Source organism: Geotrypetes seraphini, chromosome 5 (genome assembly GCF_902459505.1).
Source record: "Geotrypetes seraphini chromosome 5, aGeoSer1.1, whole genome shotgun sequence".
NCBI lineage: Eukaryota > Metazoa > Chordata > Amphibia > Gymnophiona > Dermophiidae > Geotrypetes > Geotrypetes seraphini.
In genome coordinates this window covers 92,672,900-92,693,355 of record NC_047088.1, presented here as the reverse complement: position 1 = coordinate 92,693,355, position 20,456 = coordinate 92,672,900, and the positions used below count along the sequence as shown (strand labels likewise).

At 41.9% G+C, this 20,456-nt stretch overlaps 1 protein-coding gene across 1 annotated transcript in view; it reads left to right on the top strand.

Annotated features, from left to right (window-relative positions):
• Positions 1-424: 424 nt before the first annotated feature.
• LOC117361351 (venom serine protease inhibitor-like) overlaps positions 425-20,456 on the top strand; it is a 63,503-nt gene continuing 43,471 nt past the window's right edge. The window contains exons 1-2 of the mRNA XM_033946550.1: positions 425-475; positions 11,781-11,831. Of these exons, the coding sequence (XP_033802441.1) occupies positions 11,795-11,831 (37 nt within the window). The 5' untranslated portion in view covers positions 425-475; positions 11,781-11,794. The remainder of the gene's footprint in view (positions 476-11,780; positions 11,832-20,456) is intronic.

Sequence of the window (20,456 nt, the reverse complement as noted above, 5' to 3'; positions counted from 1 at the left end):
TTTTCCCACCCCCTATTCACCTCACATAGCACAAAGGTTTTTTATGTAACTGTTTTTATCTACTTTGTCTCACATTACATCACTTCGTTTTACTTTTTGCATTGACACCTAAGTTCTGTCTTCATCCCTCTTTTACATCAGTTGTGTATGAGTTATTTCTGACTCCCTTTTTTCCACTCCCTTTTTTGACATCATACCCTGAGCCACTCCCCTTTATGATATCATACCCTGAGCTCATCCTCTTTATTCTCCAGACTCCCCCCCTTTCTGACATCACTTCTCTGATCCTCCTAGTCTCCATGATGGTTTTTCTTTGACCTATCCAAGGGCTCCACGTACTCCATGTTTTTTCTTTGACCAATCCAAGGGCTCCACATACTCCATATCTTTTTCTATCTTGGTTAAACAGTTTCCTGCACAAACACGTGTTTTTCTACAGCATTACTTTATCGCGCAGAGCTCTCGAGCAGGACTGGTAAGCACTATATTCTTTTATATTTTCACCATTTCTATCTTAGCACTGCATGTATATAATGGACAGTCTCTTTTTGTTTTTTCAGTACTGCTTTTACATGTTCACCACTTCTATTTTCAGTATTGTATGCATATACCGGGTAGACCCCCCTTTTTATAGCCTTGCTTTTATACACTGGTTAATTTTTATTGATTGCATCACTTGCTTTATTGGCATGAGTGCACTCGATATGGGCTATCCATCTTATCTTGGTCCCCATGGGCGGATTTTTATCGTTCTTTTGGCTTACATTGTTTTTAGATTTTGTTTTTAATTTCGTTTGTCCTTAGATGTAAAAATTTAGCCTCATACATATAAATTGGACTATTGTAATAAGTACACGTTTTATATTAAATCTGGTTTTTAGTTGTCTTAGACTCTTGTCCTGCCATATACATAGGCTTACTTTCATATGTGTCCATTTTTAGTTCTCAGCCTTTGATCCACGTTCTTTGACTTAGGACTCTTAGGGTATGTATTCATATTTCACAATGGTTTTTCTTTCTGTCTATTTTGTCTATTCAAATTCCCCCCCCCCCCCCCCCTTAGGCATGCTGTAGGCATTTATTATGCTTTTCACTGGAAGGATATTCTTTTAAATTCACCCACACCATTTTACACGTCACTTTTACATCATTGAATGAAATCTCTCTATCTCACCATCCCTTAATGTTTAGTTTATAGTTACAATTTGGTCACTCAGTGGCACTTTTTATCCCATTTCCGGTGACGCCATCAGAAAATGCATTTCCGGTGATGTGGCATGGGGGCGGGGCATGAACAGAGCCACCACCATTCATTCCTATAGGAGGGGCGGGTCATGGGTAGAGAGTAGCTGGGGCCTGGGCTGGATGGGGTGTGGTGTGGGTGGGGCATGGTTGGGGCCAAGGCAAAAGTGGGTGGGGCAGTGGCAGGTTTTGAGCAAAAGTGGGTGGAGGGTAGGCGGTGTTTGGGCAGAGAGTGGGCATGGCTTAACCCAGAAGTGAATGCTGATTGGTTGATCCTTATCTTTGATAGCTGTCAATCATTTTGACATGAGGTGTACCCATTATACTACTCACACACACAGAACACTTTTTTGGCGTTACTATTTGGGCATACATCTAGTATTATTTCTCTTGTACACTAGTCTTCGTTGGGTAGTATTAGTTTATGTTAGTCCTGCATACTACCCTTTCCCTTTTAGTTCATACTTAGTGGGTTTTTTTTCCCACCCCCCTATTCACGTCACCTAGCACAGTTTTTTTATGTAACTGTTTTTATCTACTTTTTCTCACATTACATCACTTCTTTTTACTTTTTGCATTGCCACCTAAGTTCTGTCTTCATCCCTCTTTTACATCAGTTGTGTATGAGTTTTTTCTGACCCCCTTTTTTCCACTGCCTTTTTTGACATCATACCCTGAGCCACTCCCCTTTATGATATCATACCCTGAGCTCATCCTCTTTATTCTCCAGACTCCCCCCCTTTCTGACATCACTTCTCTGATCCTCCTAGTCTCTATGATGGTTTTTCTTTGACCAATCCAAGGGCTCCACGTACTCCATGTTTTTTCTTTGACCAATCCAAGGGCTCCACATACTCCATATCTCTTTCTATCTTGGTTAAACAGCTTCCTGCACAAACGCGTGTTTTTCTACAGCATTAGAGCATTACTCTATCGCGCAGAGCTCTCGAGCAAGACTGGTAAGCACTATATTCTTTTATATTTTCACCATTTCCATCTTAGCACTTCATGCATATACTGGGTAGTCTCTTTTTGATTTTTCAGTACTCCTTTTACATGTGCACCATTTCTATCTTCAGTACTGTATGTATGTACTGTATGTAGACAAACCCCCCCTCCTTTTTTTTTTTTTTTAGCTTTTTTTAGCCTTGCTTTTATACACTGGTTAATTTTTATTGATTACATCATTGCATTATTGGCATGAGTGCACTCGATATGGGATATCCATCTTATCTTGGTCCCCATTGGCGGATTTTTATTGTTTTTTTGGCTTACATTGTTTTTAGATTTTGTTTTTAATTTTGTTTGTCCTTAAATGTAAAAAAAATTTTTAATGATCAAATTAGCCTCATACATATAAATTGGACTATTGTAATAAGTATACATTTTATATTAAATCTGGTTTTTAGTTGTCTTAGACTCTTGTCCTGCCATATATATAGGCTTACTTTCATATGTGTCCATTTTTAGTTCTCAGCCTTTGATCCACGTTCTTTGACTTAGGACTCATAGGGTATGTATTCATATTTCACAATGGTTTTTCTTTCTGTCTGTTCAAATTTCCCCCTCCCCCCCCCCTAGGCATGTTGTAGGCATTTATTATGCTTTTCACTGAAAGGGTATTCTTTTAAATTCACCCACACCATTTTAAACGTCACTTTTACATCATTGAATGAAATCTCTCTATCTCAACTTTTTTTTTTTTACTAGATTTCTCTTTCTCTAATTAAAGACAAATAGTACATGACCAGCTATACTTTTACCTTCCCTATAACCGTTACAGGGAAAAGGAGGCAATTTTAACAAAGGCTCTATCAGACACACTGAATCAGACAATTTTGCCTAACTTAATTAATTCTTCGTTTAATGGATAAACATGCAACAATGTGCTAAAAAAATAAATTAATGATTGTGATATATGATTTATCCACCATGTAAAAAAATCAGCAGGTTAGAAAATAGGGCAGTGGAAAGCTAGCCTAGGATACTATTCAAGCAGTGAGGCCTCAAAGAGCAGGTTTTTTTTTTCATTACACACTTCCCCCTCTCTATTTGTGGTTTAGACACTTGCGGTTTCGCATATTCACGATTTTTTTTTTGGGGGGGGAGAAACCCCCATAGTTTAGGACATTCCCGCCTTCCTCCAACCTTCCTCCCGGCATCCCAGCCTTACCTGGTGGTCTAGCGGGCTTTCGGGGCAGGAGCGATCTTCCTACACTCCTGCCCCGTGTAGATCGCTAATAGGAAATGGCTGCCGTGAGCTCCCATTGTAGTCTCAAGTGACTACAGGTACTTACGGCAGTCATTTCCTATTGGCGATCTTCACAGGGCAGGAGCGTAGGAAGATCGTTCCTGCCCCAAAGCCCGCTAAACCACCAGGTAAGGCCGGGATGCTAGGGGGAAAGTGGGAGGGTGGCGGGGGTGAGTCGGAGCCGGACGAGAAGTTATTCGCAGTTTTTTTCAATTCGCTCTCCGGCTCTGCCCCTATTCCCCACAAATACCGAGGGAGAAGTGTACACATGCTATGTATGCTCCATGCTGTGCCTTACCTTCTGGCCTGCTCAAGCCTAGCTGTTTTATGACCCGATGTTATCTTTGGGCCAGCTCCCCTCTTTCTTACTGCCACAGTGCACAAAACCACGGTAACGACTCTTCGTGCATCCCACGCATCATCTGGAAGCCTTCCCTCTGACGTTAAGATGTCAAAGAGAATGCTTCCGGTTCAGGTGCAGGACGTGCGTATGAGCCGCTGCCCGTGGCTTTGTGCACTGTGGCAGTAAGGAAGAGGGGAACTGGCCTGAAGATAACACCACATCGATCGCACCATGGACTGGTGGTTGAAGAACACTGTCTCGGGCCTGATGCACATGATGGCCCTGTGGACCAGCAGGAAATTTCTGCGGAGCGGCAGTTGAAGAACACTGGTCTAAATCACACAAGCCATTTCAGCAGGTTCTATACTGCCTTCATGGCTATTATACTGCGAATGAAGGCAGAATCTGTGAAAGCAAAGGTTCTCAAATGCTATGGCAGCAGAACCTGCAGCTGCTGTATGTAGGAAAGTGGAATATGAGGAATTGGAAGTCATCGCAAAACACAAAAAGGCAGAGCTACTTGTCGATATTGTCTTGAAAGTGCTCCAGCTTGAGAAAGAAACAGGTGCCACTGAGGCTCAGATTAAGGTGCTGGAGGAAGCCACAAGGCCTGAAGGCAGAGAGAATCAGCTGAGGAACATCAGTGCAGAACAACCTATATAAAGGCCCATGACTCAGCGCAAGACAGCAAACAATCACAGTCTGACTAGAAGAGTCATTAAATTAAGGGGAAGCACTTTCCTCTGCAGTACACCTCTAGGTCACGTGACTAGGGTCGCCCTGGTCAGAGAAAATTTATTATGATAGGAAAAGGTAAAACAGATGCAAGAGAATTTGAATAGTACTCGTGCCTCCACCGGGAGCCAATGTAACAGTCGGTAGTAAGGACTAATATGGTCATTTGACCTAGGGGTCGCCGCGGTAGCGGACTGCTGGGCGCGATGGACCACTGGTCTGACCCAGCAGCGGCAATTCTTATGTTCTTATACCACTGATATTCCTGGTAAGTGATGGAAGATCAGCTGACTCTTCAGTGTTAGGTGGGAGGTGATGCATTGCTTAATGCTGGTGACAGGAGAAGGGCTGGCAATGGCGGTCAGGGGTGATGTGTGTAGTGTGTTATGAATTAATGGGGGGGGAGGGGATCTGGATTTGATCCAGGGGTTTGTGGTGTTATGCCACAAGCTAGGTTTTTTGTTGTGGGTTTGTTTTTGGGGTTTTTGGGGGGGAGCCATAACCTAAACTGCCTTGAAACAAAAATGTATAAAACCAAAATGGAAAAAAACCTGGAAATGACAGGTCTGCATACCCCTAGTTTTCATTTTTCTTCTTAGCTCCAGAATCACATATACTGTCATCTTTCCTTTGGAATTCCACAAGGAACAATTCTTGAATGGACACTTTAATTTTTTCTATCTCTACTACTATCAAACAGATTTTGGGCCTTGACTACATACTTGCTAAAGATAATCAAATTATCTTCTACAGAGACCAATCAGTCTTGATCTGCCTGGATACTGTATCGTGACGGATTTCCCAGGAGAGTATTAAAATCAACTCCATCAACTCATAAGTGATAAGGATTTCAAGTTGTCTATTCAACCTTGTACAGTGGTGCCTCACACAACGAACTTAATTGGTTCCAGGAGCAAGTTTGTTATGCGAAAAGTTCGTTATGTGAAACGCGTTTTCCCATAACAATACATGTTAAAAAAAATAATTTGTTCTGTAGCATAAAATATGCTAAGATGACATAAAAAAAGATAAATTTATCTTGTTAGAGCTGGTGTTAGACACAACTGGGGACTGCAAAGTCCAGGCAGAGGCTTACGGCTCTCTTTGACCAGGGGGGACAGTTGCCCTAGTTGCACTACCCTAACCCTATTCCTGCTATGTGTGACTGTGGTATTCTGTTAGCATGATATTTCTGTGTAGCATTCTATAATAATTTGGCTTATTCAATTTTCTTGATAGTAGAGGGGATATATGTGAAGGGGAGGGGAGACAGGGGTTTTGTTGATCCTTGCTGTGTATTATAATCACCCCCCACATACTCCCCAGTACCTTTTTAATCATCCCCCCTCGGTACCTTTTTTAATTCCTCCCATCTTTCCCAGCCAGTGGCGTACAGGCCAGAAGCACAGAGATCAGGAGCAATTCCTCTGCACGCCTGTGTGGGCCCATGCCGATCTCCGAATGGCTGCAGTTAGTTCTTGTGAGTCCCGCGAGAGCTGACTGCAGCCATTCAGAGATCAGCGCAGGCCCAGGCAGTAGCACAGAAGGCTTGCTCTTGATCTCTGCGCTTCTGGCTGGGAAATTTGCTAGACCACCAGTTACGAGTGAGCGGGTGAGATTAAAGTTGCAGCAGTGGTGGCTTTTTTAAAAAACTATGTGGCGGCGGGGGGAGGTTTAAAAATATGCGGTGGCGGCAGAGGCTTAAAAATATGCAGCAGCGGCGGCAGGGGGATTTAAAATATGTAGCGCCACTGCACAGGGAGCCAGGCGGAGAGAGGGCAGTTAAGGATGCAGCTCGGGCGACTTCGTTGTGTGAAACGAAGTTCGTTGTGGGAAGCAAGACCTGAAGTTCGTTGTGCGCAGCGTTCGCTGTGCGAGGCGTCCGTTATGCGAGGCAGCACTGTATTAATAATACTCCTTCCCCCTCTTTGACTACCAAACAATCTTTTGCTTTAAATTTGACTCCTTACAAACTTTTGAGTCACAGGTCTTGAATCTTCTTATTTTGAACTCATACAAAATTTGCTCTGTGAAACCCCTTTTTTCTGGAAGAATGGAAGATGGCCTTTGCTTTGATTTTAAGCCATATTGATTATTGCAATTTGATTCAATTCTCTGTTCAAATATTGCAACTTCTCCAGGATAATGCAACCAGATTACTCACTGGTATAAGTGGAACTGATCATATTGCCTCTGCTCTTATACAACTACACTGGCTTCTTGTATCTTAGAGAATTCACTTCAATTTCTGAGGTCGATATCAAAGCAGGCTCCAGCCCTGATTAAATCACTTGTGCAGGGCTATCCACTAATATTCCCTTATGTTTAGCACTGCTGTGTATTAGCACAAACAGCTGCAGCTGTAGCTGACTATTTTGTGAGCAGTATGAGGGTTGAGTTGGCATTTATGCAGTTAACTGCTGATATTCAGGCCTTAATCACCTGAATTAACTGAACAAATCAGATCACATATTTGTTCAGCTTCACTTAGGCCTAGGTTCACTAAACCTTCCAATCCTGTAATGACGATTGCAAAACCAGTTTTACTAGTTTTGCGATCGTTCCTCGACCCTGACCTGATTCACTAAACTGCTGCCTGATCAATCTCCTATCCGATCCAATCCACCCCATGCAAAATAGCCAAGCGATTGATTCACTAACAATTGCTTGGCTATTTTGAATCGGGTTTTGCAATCCTAAAACCTGACTGCTGCAGCCTGTCGGTAACTGTGTTACGGAGTGGTCTGCCTGGTTTTTTTTAATTTTTTATTTATTGGCCAGATATTTTGCGTGTGTAATACATGCAAAATATCTAACCCATTTTTTAAAAAATGGAAAAAAAGCCGGCAGAAGCCCTGACAGCAATGACAGGAAGCTGCTTCTCCTGTCACTACTATCAGGGCTCTGTCCTGACTCAATCACTCACTGAGCGATAGAGTCGGGGGTTTGCATGCAATTGATCTGCACCTCCGTGCAAATCATTTGCATGCAATCTTAATAGTGAATCAATCTCTGTTGGAAAATTGGCCAGAGAATCTGTCAACAGCGATTGAGTCGCTACTGTTAGTGAATCTAGGCCTTAGGCAGTAATATGCTGAATATCGCACCTAAAGAGCCGAGTCAGGTCTCACAGATGAGGACAGCAATGCAAACAGAATAGAATAGAAATAGGGGAGTCGTGTGAGACAAAAGATGTTACATATTCAGTGATGGGTAATCCAAGATATTCTTTATTAATAGACAACACGGTGTGGACTGATGGACTCAAAGAAATCAAGCAATCAGATAGAGATTTTGAGCAAGGAAGTGAAAGAAAATGCGACTTACCAAAATGTGGTGTAAACGTATTTAGAGATGAGTTTTTAAGGTGCTCTGAATAGGAAAGCCTTAATCTATAGAAACACAGTGTAATCAATTTCTATATTGAGACCATTTGGGGAAATACTCTAAAGTTCAAAAATGACTTTCTGTTCTTCCTGTAATAAAATGGCATCGGTATCTCCACAATTTGGTAAGACGCATTTTCTTTCACTTCCATGTTCAAAATCTCTATCTAATTGCTTAATTTCTTTGAGTCCATCACTCCACACCGTGTTGTCTATTAATAAACAATATCTTGGATTACCCATCACTGAATACGTAACATCTTTTGTCTCACATGACTCCCCTATTTCTATTCTATTCTGTTTGCATTGCTGTCCTCATCTGTGAGACCTGACTCGGCTCTTTAGGTGCGATATTCAGCATATTACTGCCTAAGGCCTAGATTCACTAACAATAGCAACTTAATCGCTGTTGACCGATTCTCTGGCCAATTTTCCAACACAGATTGATTCACTATTAAGATTGCATGCAAATGATTTGCACGGAGATGCAAATCAATTGCATGCAAATCCCCGACTCAATCGCTCAGTCAGTGGTTGAGTCTGGACAGAGCCCTGATAGTAGTGACAGGAGAAGCAGCTTCCTGTCACTGCTGTCAGGGCTTCTGCCGGCTTAATTTCTTTGAGTTCATCAGTCTTTTTATAAAGAATATCTTGGATTACCCATCACTGAATATCACACCAAATCACATAAAGGATAACCAGCTGCACATAACCAGATATTCAATGCCAGTGCCCAGATGTCACCCAGCATTGGAAATCCAGGCATGGCAGTGGCCAAAAAAATGCTGACAACGGCCAGCTGAATATTTACCACTCTCGTTTTACTTCATAAAGCACTTCACACAGGAATCCCCACTTATCTATTTATCCCATGTCACTCTTAATTATCCTACCCACACTCAAAAAATATCATCCAAATAATCATACCATCCCTTTCCTCTCATTACCGCATATTTCTTGTTTTTGACCCATTTGGAATGGAACTTATTTCCTTATCATCTGAGAGACGATTCAATCAAGCCCTCTTCAAAATGGCTTTGAAAACCTGTGCATCAGTTCATTCAGGATCTTGGCACTAAGTGGAATTCCATCAGTCTCCTGACAGAGAGTTCAGTAGAGCAATGGACAGTTTTTCATCAGATATCAATAGAGTCTGAGGTTGGTATTGAAAGTCTCTCAAACATCAGGAATTGATAAACAACTCAGCTAGCACTGGAGCTGCGATCAACTGATCCAGCTCAGTCGGTTGTGGCTCTTCTCCCCCGCCACAATCCAGTGATCGCGGTTCCAGTGCCAGCTCAGCTGATCGAGGGCAGGGGAAGAAGCAGTTTAGGCCTTTTTTTTAAAGCTAGTATATGGGAGCAGCTGTTGTACATCTGTTGTGTATGTGTGTGCCCTGTGCATAGGTGTGGGACTTAGCACAACAGCTACTGGCAGTTCCAGACCTGCTAGAAAATTTTGCCCCGTAAAAGAGGGGCACTCCCTTTTGTGCATCACAAGGAGAGCTCATCTAAATATTAAAGAGCTCCATGTAATGCATTTGCATGGGGTTCTCAGTGACTGCTACCAGGATCGGTGTCAGCCCCCAAGAACCCTTTTGTGCATCGAAGGCTGAGCTTCTGTGTCAAAAACACTGACTTACTGGCACAGAAAATTTTTGAGAATCTAGCTCTGAGTCAAAATAATTCTTTCAAGGTCACTGTTGCCATAAAGGAAATAAAACTCTAATTATATTGGCTGCTCATCAGCAGCACCTTCTGAGCTCCTAGCTATAAATCCTGAGAAATTTTGGAAGCTCTCAGGTGCGACTTAGCTTGTGAAGAAGATATCTTCAGAGGCTGAATAGAGGACACTGTTGTCTTTGATTTCTGCAACTATTTAAGGATCAGGTAAAAGTCTTCCTGTACTGCTTGCATGATTTTTTTCAGAGACACTTTTTCCTGTACTATAGATTGCACTTTGAAATACTGAACTATAGATACCTCTTTTAAATTGATACATGCAAACTAACTTGCAGACTTTTGCAATTTTCTCGCAACAAAATGAAAACCGGCCTGTAAGTGAAAATGTGAAAGTTCCTGTACTGATGCCTATAATATTCCAGAACTCCTTCAAGTTAGCACCATGACACTTTGAGAAAATATTGTATCTCTAATAGTTACCCTGGGTCACAGGTGCTCTTGCAAGTCAGATTTAACCCCAGACAAAATACAAAAAAGACTTATTATTTCCCATCAGCAGAGCAGTGATCAAGTTTCAAGTACATTAAAAGTTTGTTGTACACGCAATATCAAATACTTTAATGCGTATAACAATTTAAAATTAGGAGACAAAAATAAAACAATTTATACAAATAAACATACAATGTATGTATACAAGAAATTAGCAATACAAAAGGGAAGAGGGGTGAACTACAATCTTTGAAGAAAGTAAGAGTACATTTAGGAGGTGGAGGGGAAGAAGTAAGGAGATTTTGGATTCAGGAGCAGATTGGAGTGATAGAGAGAAATGCCTGGCAATGGAAGTGAGGGAAAAGAGTGGGAGAAATGCTGGACCATGGGGAGAGAGTGCAGGACGAAAGAGAGAGAGAGATGCTAGGTTACAAGTGTAGAGAGGGAAGGAAGAGGGAGCAGATGCTGGGTTATAAGGGATGATGAAAGAAGATTCCAAGAATGGTAGAACCCTGAGGAGAAGGAGAAGGTGGTGAGGAAACAGATGAGAGGACAGATATTAAAGAGGGTAGAAATATGGTAAGGGGGGTACGTTGAAGAGGAAAAGGAATAGAGGGCTAAGGAAGGAATGAGATAGGGAATGAGAGAAAAGATGGAAATTAGATAGGTAGCTGTAAAGTGAAAAAGAGGCAGAAAAGAGCTAAAAAAGGAATGATCAATATGTGAAAGGCAGGTGTACTGAGGAAATAGACAGGAGAGAGGAGAACAGACAAATGGATAGCAGCTGCTTGAAGGAGAATTAGCAGACAAAAGGAAAGCAGAAAAGAGAAGGTGGAACCAACATGATGGAAAAATAAAAACATCCAGACAACAAAGGTAGAAGAAAAGCATTTCATTTTAAATGTTTTTAATGAAATATATATGGTAATTAGCAAAAATATTGTTTCAATTTTAACAAATAAATCTGCAGAATTTGCTATTTTTCCCTCCCTTTTTACAAAACCGCGATAGCAGTTTTAATGCAGGTTGGAACGCTGAAAGCTTTGTGCTGCTCCTGACACTCATAGAGTTCCTATGAGCGTTGGGATCAGTGCAGAGCATTCAGCTCTGGTTTGTGTCTTATTCATGATTGAAAAAGGCTTAGCCAAAATGTCTTCATTTTGTCCTTAAATGTTTTCATTTTTTTCCATTATTGCAGAAAAAACATCTATATTTTGGTGCCACTCATGTCTGGCCCAAACCACATCCCATGAAATCTGGACACACTGGAGAAAAACATCTGAAATCAGAGGTTGCAAATTGCTACTTGGACATTTTGGAGAGTAAAATGTCCATGTGCCATGCCACCTTGTGATGTTTTTCTGTTTTGAAAATGTGCCCTGTGATACCCTAATTTGCCAAAAGCTGAGCATTGCCAAGGATGTGCTCTGCTGGAAACCATGTTCAAAAGCCACCAGAAAGTTTTATCTTTTCCAACTTTCTCTCTTGACTTCCTTCCTCTCTCCTCGCTTCCCTCAGATTCCATGTCTCTCCCATTTCCCTCTTCACTTTCATTTTTTGTACCCTTTCTCCTGCCTGTCTCTGTTTTCCAGCCTTCTCTAAATGGAATGCCTTTATGTTGTTTAACCCTAGAATTCTGAATTTGATTTCAGAAGGGAAGCTCACGATGAAAAGCTCTGCTGCTTTCCTTTTTCTTGTCTTGGGTGAGTAGTCACTTACACTAGAGCAGAGATAAGGAGGCTATTAAAAAATGTATATTTACAGTAACATTACCTGAGGAAGGGACTTAGCAGTCCTGATGAAGCGTATCTTTAAACTTTTGTTAGTTTTAAAAGTGCAGAGTTTGTTGACTGCAAGGGAGCCTAGAATGGGAAAAGGCTACATCACATATGATTGATTACCTGCTCCTAAATAAAATGATATAAAAACAAAAGCAAAGAGAAGGCAGCTTGCCCTGGGCACACATTTGTGGACCCCCTAAAACAAATCCCTATATACTCTTTTTTTCTCTCTCTAGCCCCTCTATAGAGTCTCTTTCATACTTTCCCTTTCCCTTCTCTCGGTTCTCTGGAATCTTTGTTCATAACTTTCTGCCTGACCCTTCTCTAGAGCAGGTTGTAAGGTAGCATGATATCTATGAAAGTATATGTTTTGAATGGAGTGGCCTAGTGGTTAGAGTAGTGGACTGAGAACAAGAGAGGTCGGGCAGGTAACTTTCATCCCCCTTGCCTTTGGTGAGATTTAAAGGTGTGAAACCACATTTTAGCCAAGTCGTAGATGTACGAATTGACACATGCAGGTCATGTGTCTCAAGTTTAGCATTATTTTACCACAGAAACTGCCAACGTAGAGCCTGTTCTAAAATACAGGAGAAATGGACATTTATGTGCTGGGTGTGTACAGCACAAACATCCATTTTAGAAAAATAAATGTTTATAATAATTTACAGTTTGGAAGCCAACTTGTAACCAGTTGAGTTGTACAATGGTAACATAACCAGTTATGTGTTTGAACAAATCAGTTAATTTTACAACCTTTAAAACATAATCGGGTATAATCCAAACGCTATCACAGTATCCAGTTTAACTTGCAAGTTTGGCATTTGGGGGGCTGGGCGGGTGAAAGAAAATCCACTGGGAGATTAAGGGGGAGACACCCCATCCCCAATTCCTCTAGTAGGGTGTTGTTCAGTAGCAGCTGTTTATAAAACCCTAAATATGCTTAGCAATGGTGTATTCAGACTTGTAATATTGGATGGGCCCACAGTTAAAACAGGTAAGCCTTCCAAAATTCACCACCCTTTATACTGCGTTTCTATCCCTCTCTTCTGCCCTGGATTTATATCCCGATGGTTGTGGCCCAGCAACTTCTACTGGTCTATCACAATATCTCCTGCGGCGGCAGTGACACACATCCATTGTTTGCATGGCCTCACAGGCTCTCTCTGCTGTATTCCACCAGAAAGGAAACAGGAAGTGATGTCAATGAGGATGGAACATAGTAGAGGGAAGCCTGTGGAACTAATGCAGGCAGTAAATGTGCATTGTTGCTACTGCTCTTGAAAATCCTTAGATAGATTGTATGTGCACTGGGGGAGGGGAGTTAGGGGCAAATGTATCCGGGAGTGGGAAAGAGGAGAGTGAAGTGTCTGCAGCTGAACATTTTTGATTGGCCGGACAGGCCAATAGTTATTCCACTGGGGCCTGGCATCAGGTGTAACTCCCAATGTCAATTCTGTAGGAAATAGATGTTTATTCCACTTCTGAAATGAGGAATAAATTTCTATGAGCCTGTCATATCCTTGTCCCATCCAAACAATGCCCCCTTGCCATTTGCAAACACTTGGGGTTGAGACATAGTTATCCCAGCTTTGTTAAATGGGTACTTAGATATTTATACAAAATAAATATTTAAGTACTGGTTTCTGCATGTATCAAAAGTGAATAAGGCTTGTAAATTCAGGACAAATGAGTCAGAGGTATAAATATAGGAAGATATACACCCTTGCTATCCTTTTGCCTGCTCAATTCTGCCTCAATGCCTCCTCCCACTGGCTGCCAGATTCCCACGGCATCTTGTTCCTATACCTTTGCAGAGTTTTTTTCTCTCTTTGCCCTTCATTTCTCAACTTTCCTTTGGCTTCTAAATATCTATTCACCCTGTTCCAACTCTTTGTTAGCTGAATTATTTTCCACTTTCTAAGCAGAGATTTGTAGCTTAACTGAGATACAGCCAAAACCCTGGAGGAGGCCTAAATATTCCATCCTACATGTGGATTGCAGAAACAAATGTGTGGGAGGTGTGGTCCATCTCATGACCCAATTCACTCTCTCTAGTACAATGAAATGTCTAGCCCAGAAGCATCTTGTTCCTTCTCTTTCTTTCTTTTACTTATATACTGCCCTTCTTCCTCCCCAATAATTTCTTTAAAGGAGCTTTTACATAGTAATATAGTAAATGTTAACAGATAAAGAGTTGCATGGGTCCATCCAGTCTGCTCAACACGGTGGCCAGAATTTGAACATTCTTATTGCAGAGCTTTCTTTTTCCTTTACCCCCTTCTGCACTTAGCAGATTTTAATATCCCTCTAACTTCAGTAGCCCTGACTCTCTTACAGAGCTACTGCAGGATTGATGTTATTTTTGTAAACCGCTGTGCCTTGCTTCGTCAGTTAATGGCAGTATATCAAATTCTAAATAAATAAATAAAAGTTTACTGGATTTAGTATAATGTTATTGTTATGCGTTTTGTATTTGTAATTTAATTTTTAACTTGTTTTCATAATTTGAGAACAACTTAGGAATCTGTATTAGGCAATATATCAAATTTAAATAAATTGAACTAGAAAAACTTGAAGCCAGGAATACAGTGGAAGGGGGTCCTCTCTACCAGAACCTCCCCTCATGCTAACAGGGATGAAACCAGGCTGCTGGCACTAATGTTTAAAAAGGAGATAGAGCAGCCTTTAAACTGAGATTGAGGGGGAAAGCCTACAGATACCCAGGAGCAGATGATTTAATGTGAAGTTTCCTTGAAAGATAATATTGAAACAGGATATTTAGGGAGTCCCAACCGAGAGGTTTCAATAATAGTGAAAGAAAGCCAAGAGTGTTTAAGAGGAAGGCAGAGTAAAGGACTCTATTATCCCTGTTATCATCTTATCTGCCAGTAGGCACAAGGGAAAAACACAATTAGAAGTGTCTATATATTATGTCACAGTGAAAGGTCACTTGGACACACAAAGTCAGAGGCGTGAAGAAGGTACAAGAAGTTTATTACAGCAAGCCGGACTCTAGTGCAGTTAATAGCCTGCCTACTAGAGTGTCAGAAACAGGAAATACACGGATTTTTATGCTCTTTTTGCAAACTAATATATGCAAAAACTACAATTTTCATTTGTTACTTCTATAACTTTTCCACAATTATTATTGGTCCTAAGCTCACACTAGCAGGTCACTTATCTAACTCTTACAGTTCTAAATGTTAAATGTACAGAAGGGCAGGGTACATCATGGCTCAAACTCTTATCTATTTAGCTTACAATGTGGTAAGGCAGGGACATACATTTCAGGCAGATGAGGTCAATAGATTGTACACTGTTTTCAGTTATGTAGGCCAGAGCAATATTTTAAACAACAGTTAACCATTTCATGACCCTACATTCCCCCCTTTCAGGCTGGCGTACCTAAGGAGCCAAGCCTGACAAAATAAAGTTAGGGGTCAGGAAAGTCAGGGTTCCAAGTGGATAAGGGACGATACTGGGAGAGGGCAAGGGCCAATGCAGCAGTGGAACGGTTGACAGCAGAGTCCATAGTTCAGTGGAGCAGCTTTATGGCTATGGGGACTACACAGGGCAGGCAGCAAAGGAGCAGAGAAGACAGGGCGGCAACCAGCAAGATGGTCTTCAGTGCAACCAGGAGCCGAAGGTACCAGAGATCCAGTCTGCAGTAAGGTCACGCCAGGTCTGGTCAGGAACATGAGCCAGTTTGGTGATACGATCCACATCGTCCTCAATCACTTTACTCAAGTTCAAGGCAGCAGTTGGAGAGGTTGAATTTACCAAAGACACCACCTTCTGTCTAGAGCTAGGCAGTTCTGAGAAATAGCAGTGCGCATTTTAGCATTCGCTCTGCCAATGGTATTCAAAGCTCGAGTGGTCTCTTTAATTATCAGTTCGAGTACAGCTTGTAGACAAATAATGCAGTTCAGCATATAGATTGGGGTCTGATAGCCCCAGGTGTCATCCTCGGTCCATGTGGCAGGTCCGTAAACAGCAATGATCCATTCTGCAGGACAGTCATTACCCCATTCACCTATTTTAAGGGAATTGGTGGAAGTAGACTGCTTTTGGCGACCCCTGGTGTTGAATACAGGGGCTCCCAGGTGTTCACCATCGGCCAGCGGTAACAGGAAGAAGCTGGGACGGATCATGCAAAGTACACATGTATCAGTCCAGTTAGCAGGCAACCAAGAGTAGGCAAACAGATCACAGAGCCAATATCAATTATCAGGAGCTGACCATCATTCATAGGAAGCAACAATGGAGGTTCGCAAGGCCCATCGTGAAGGTCGTGGACCTGACGTAAAAGTGAAGGTCTGTGAAGTCAGGTTTAACATGTCCAGCTGTTTTGCCTCCCATAGCCACTGTTCTCCCATACCAGCCCCTCCTCATACAAAACAATTGCTAACATTAAGAGTCTGACTTATAGTTTCAGCAAACTGTATAAACAGATTTCTAGTGATTATAGGATATCAATATCTACTTTCATAATTTCATAAAACTGGGGAAACACCACAGAGTGATGGATAGGAGCACATGAGCGGAATACAATTCGGACATATACAGCAGAACTTGGGTCTCACCTTTTACCATCAATATACAATGCCATGCGGTCTCTGGCCTTCTGGACTTGGACATTGGCATTCCAGTTATGTGGGTCAGGGATAATGAAAACCATGGGATTACAGTAGCCTGTAGTACACAAGGGGCCAGAGCTAGGACCTATAGTAAGGGAGGCAGAGGGGGTATTTGTGTGGGTTATTGTAGGTAGCTCACGAGACACTTTCTCATAAAGGACAGGCTCCACCATTAGTGAAGGTTTCCTCATAGGGGCAGTTCTTAAAGGCATCAGGTTATACAGACATATATACTTAGCACATTTGGTATAATAACACTGTCAATCTAGGGAGCCACACAAAACTGTATTAGGGGTAGTACCATGACCTTGAGAAACATCAAATAACACACATGTATCACAATACAAAGACACCGGGCGAGTGGGGTCTACAATAAGAGTCTAGTTGATAAGTGGACCCTCAACATTATCAATGCAGATTTCCGCCCACTTTTAAACTTCATCACCAGTAGGTTGGAAACAGAAAATACCCTCTGATGTTTGACACTTTCTGTACTTAACTCCTTCATGCAAACAAACATCAGGCAAAAGGGGCTGCACTTGTTAAGTACAATAGGAAAGAACTACAGAAGAAAGACACATAAGTGAGGGCAACACAAATATCATATATATATATACACTAATATAGGAAGCTCATTTTTCTTTCAGGCACAACTTTGAAAACTTCAAACAGTTATACTCAAGACACTTGCTAAAGGCAGTGATGCACCACAGTCAGTCAATTAAACTCAAACACTTCTAAAGAATTATATTCAGAACACTTGCTAAGTACAGTGGTAAATATTCAGAACTTTTGAGGTCTTAGAAAGCTTCAGCTGAAGATCCGTTTTGTAGTGGAACCAAGTTTCATATCCGGACACCTTGACAACTGTAAGAGAAGAAATTAGGACAGTAAAAGGACCTATCCACCTAGGTTTCAGGTTTTAGCCATACTGTATTTCCAGGGATATACCCATAGACTTGTGTAGCTATCGATAGTGGGGCCCTTTCCAGGACCCATTTGTGGAGCTCTTGAAGGGCCTTAGCTAAAGATTGGACCTGACTCTGGAGGATATCTGATCCCAGAGTAGCAAAGGAACCAGGATCTGGGTTCACAATGGGTGGTGGCCGGCCGAACATGAGCTCAAATGGGGATAATTTAGTGGGTTTAGATGGGGTGCATCTAATCTGAAAAAGAACAGAAGGCAGCAGGACAGGCCAGGACAGATTAGTTTCTTCAATTCATTTCATGAGAAGGGTCTTAAGAGTTCTGTTCATTCTTTCGACCTGACCAGAGCTCTCAGGATGGTGAGCAGCACATAATTTCTATTCAATTTGGAGAGCCTGAGCATTTTGTTGGACAACATTGGCAATGAAAGCAGGGCCGTTGTCACTGCCTATAGAAACAGGGAGATCAAAGCACGGAATTATATCATTTAGGAGGTGTTGCTCAGTGTGAGTAGGAAAGGCTTTGACCCATCTAGTCAGGGTGTCTGTGAAGACTAGGAAGTGACTGAAGGAACGGGAAATGGGCATGTGGGTAAAATCTACAGACAGAACCTGCATCGGATATGTTCCAATGGGTTGGTGTTCAAGAGGTGGCAGTCATCTGATTGGGAATTTTATTCTAGAACCGACAACACACTGTCGGACCATAATCTTTTGACAATCGTGAGGGCCAGGTGTTGAGGAATAACTATGAGGGTACCCGCTGTGCTTACGTTTGAAGTATCAGTGTCCTTTCAGGACAAACTGGCCCAAAATAGTGCATGCCCAAGTCTGTTCCTGAGAAGTGTACTGGGGTGTAAGGGTATCCAGAAAAGGAATGATTGTATACAGAGGAGCCGAAGGAGGGGGCAAAGACTGGCAGCTCGGGCTGTGCGGTCAGCAAGGACATCGCCACGAGAGACAAGGTCCGTCAAGCATCTGTAAGCATGGCAGTGCATAACAGAAACACGTGAGGGTAGTTGTACGGCCTCAAGAAGGTCAAGAATGAGGGGAGCATGATGGATCAGGCGGCTGGAGGCTGTAATGAAACCTCAATATTTCCAGATGGCCCTATGGGAATGCAAGGTAAAGAAAGCATATTTGGAGTCAGTGTAGATGTTGCAAGACTAAAGAAGCAGAATATCCCAGGGCAGAAGTGAGGGCATACAGCTCAGCTGCTTGGGCAGAAGGGCCAGAGGGCAGGGGCCTGAGTCAGAAGTTTTGGAGGCATCATACAGAGGGTGGGCAATAGTAGAGAAATCAAGGATCCAGATGGGACAGTATCCTGCAATACTGAGAAAGGTGCGCAGAGCCTTGCAGTTATCAGGGACAGGGAGACTACAGACAGCCTGGACACGGGTGTAGGAAGGGACCTGGTACCCTGGGAGATTTGAAAGCCAAGGTAGGTGACACGAGGAAGGCATACTTGGAATCAGTGGAAATATGGCCACAGGAAAATTTAAAAGGCAGACCCACTATCTGTATCAGGTTCCTACCCCAAAGAGCTGACTTGTAAAATTAAGCTAAAATTCAGCTTCAGTCCCTTCACTATCATCTGACTGGCAAAAATATTTACTTCCATAAAAAAAGCATTCCTAAAAATTACATTCTTATACCTAAGCTTACATGATTATAAACAGAAATACAAAACAAAGATTGAAATATACAGTAAAACTTTGGATTGCAAATAACTTGGTTTGCGAGTGTTCTATAAGACAAGCAATGATTAAATTTTAACTTGCTATACCAGCAACGTCTTGCAATACACGTACATACAGTATAGAAGCATCACATTTTCACAACTGAGCCAATGGTTCCTCTCTATATGACGCTGCAGGAATGCAGTGACTGTTCCAAACGAGCAAGGGCTTGCAATACAAGTATGTATATTTTTGTACATGAGTGCCCTGGACTACAAGCATGCTTCTGGAACAAATTATGCTCCCAAACAAGGTTTTACTGTACTCACAAGTTTAAACATTGTTCATTTTTTTTTACAATCAATATGGGTCTCAGTAGAGACATACTCCCCCTTCCTACAGAATTTCACAAAGGAGAGAGAGTTGCTTAAAGATCAAAGAGATTAAATTGTCTTTTCAGAATTATTTCCTTAGGTTGAAACCAGGCTGCTGGCACTAATGTTTAAAAAGTAGATAGAGCAGCCTGTAAACTAAGATTGAGGGGGAAAGCCCACAGATACCCAGGAGCAGATGATTCAATGTGAAGTTTCCTTGAAAGATAATATTGAAACAGGATATTTAGGGAGCCCCAACCGAGAGGTTTCAATAATAGTGAAAGAAAGCCAAGAGTGTTTAAGAGGAAGGCAGAGTAAAGGACTCTATTATCCCTGTTATCATCTTAGTTGCCAGAAGGTACAAGGAAAAAACACAATTAGAAGTGTCTTTATACTGTGGTAGGGCAGGAGTCAGCCAACTTTCTAGACAGCCACGGTTTCCACCACAGGCACTAGGATGAGCGCAATTTGGAGTGGCCTATTGGATACGGCAGGTGGTTGTAAATAACTTGGCTCTGAGCCCAGTCAGAATTGTTCAACACCGTTTATTTACCTGGTTGGAGGTGCAACAGGTATTCCTTTTAGCCACCCAGAAATCGAAGATTATGTCCAACACAAAACCTTTAAACAACTTAGTCCTTCTATTGAAAAAAAAAACGGGTCCAAAAATATTCCAGTGTCCATAGCAACATTTAGTTATGTGCACTGGCCACCTTCATACAGCTAAGCTCTCCTCTGGATGTATACCTGGGCTACTTAGTCCATAGAGCTTGGGTGTCACAAACTTGTGGCCTGGGGTCGGCTCTTCAGCCACACTGGTTATGTCTCTTCTCCCTCTTTTCTCCTCTTGTTTCAAAGTCACTGAGAGTTTTATTATAATTTATTACTGGAAATTATCCCACTGTTTCGTGCACCCATTAAACCCACCACA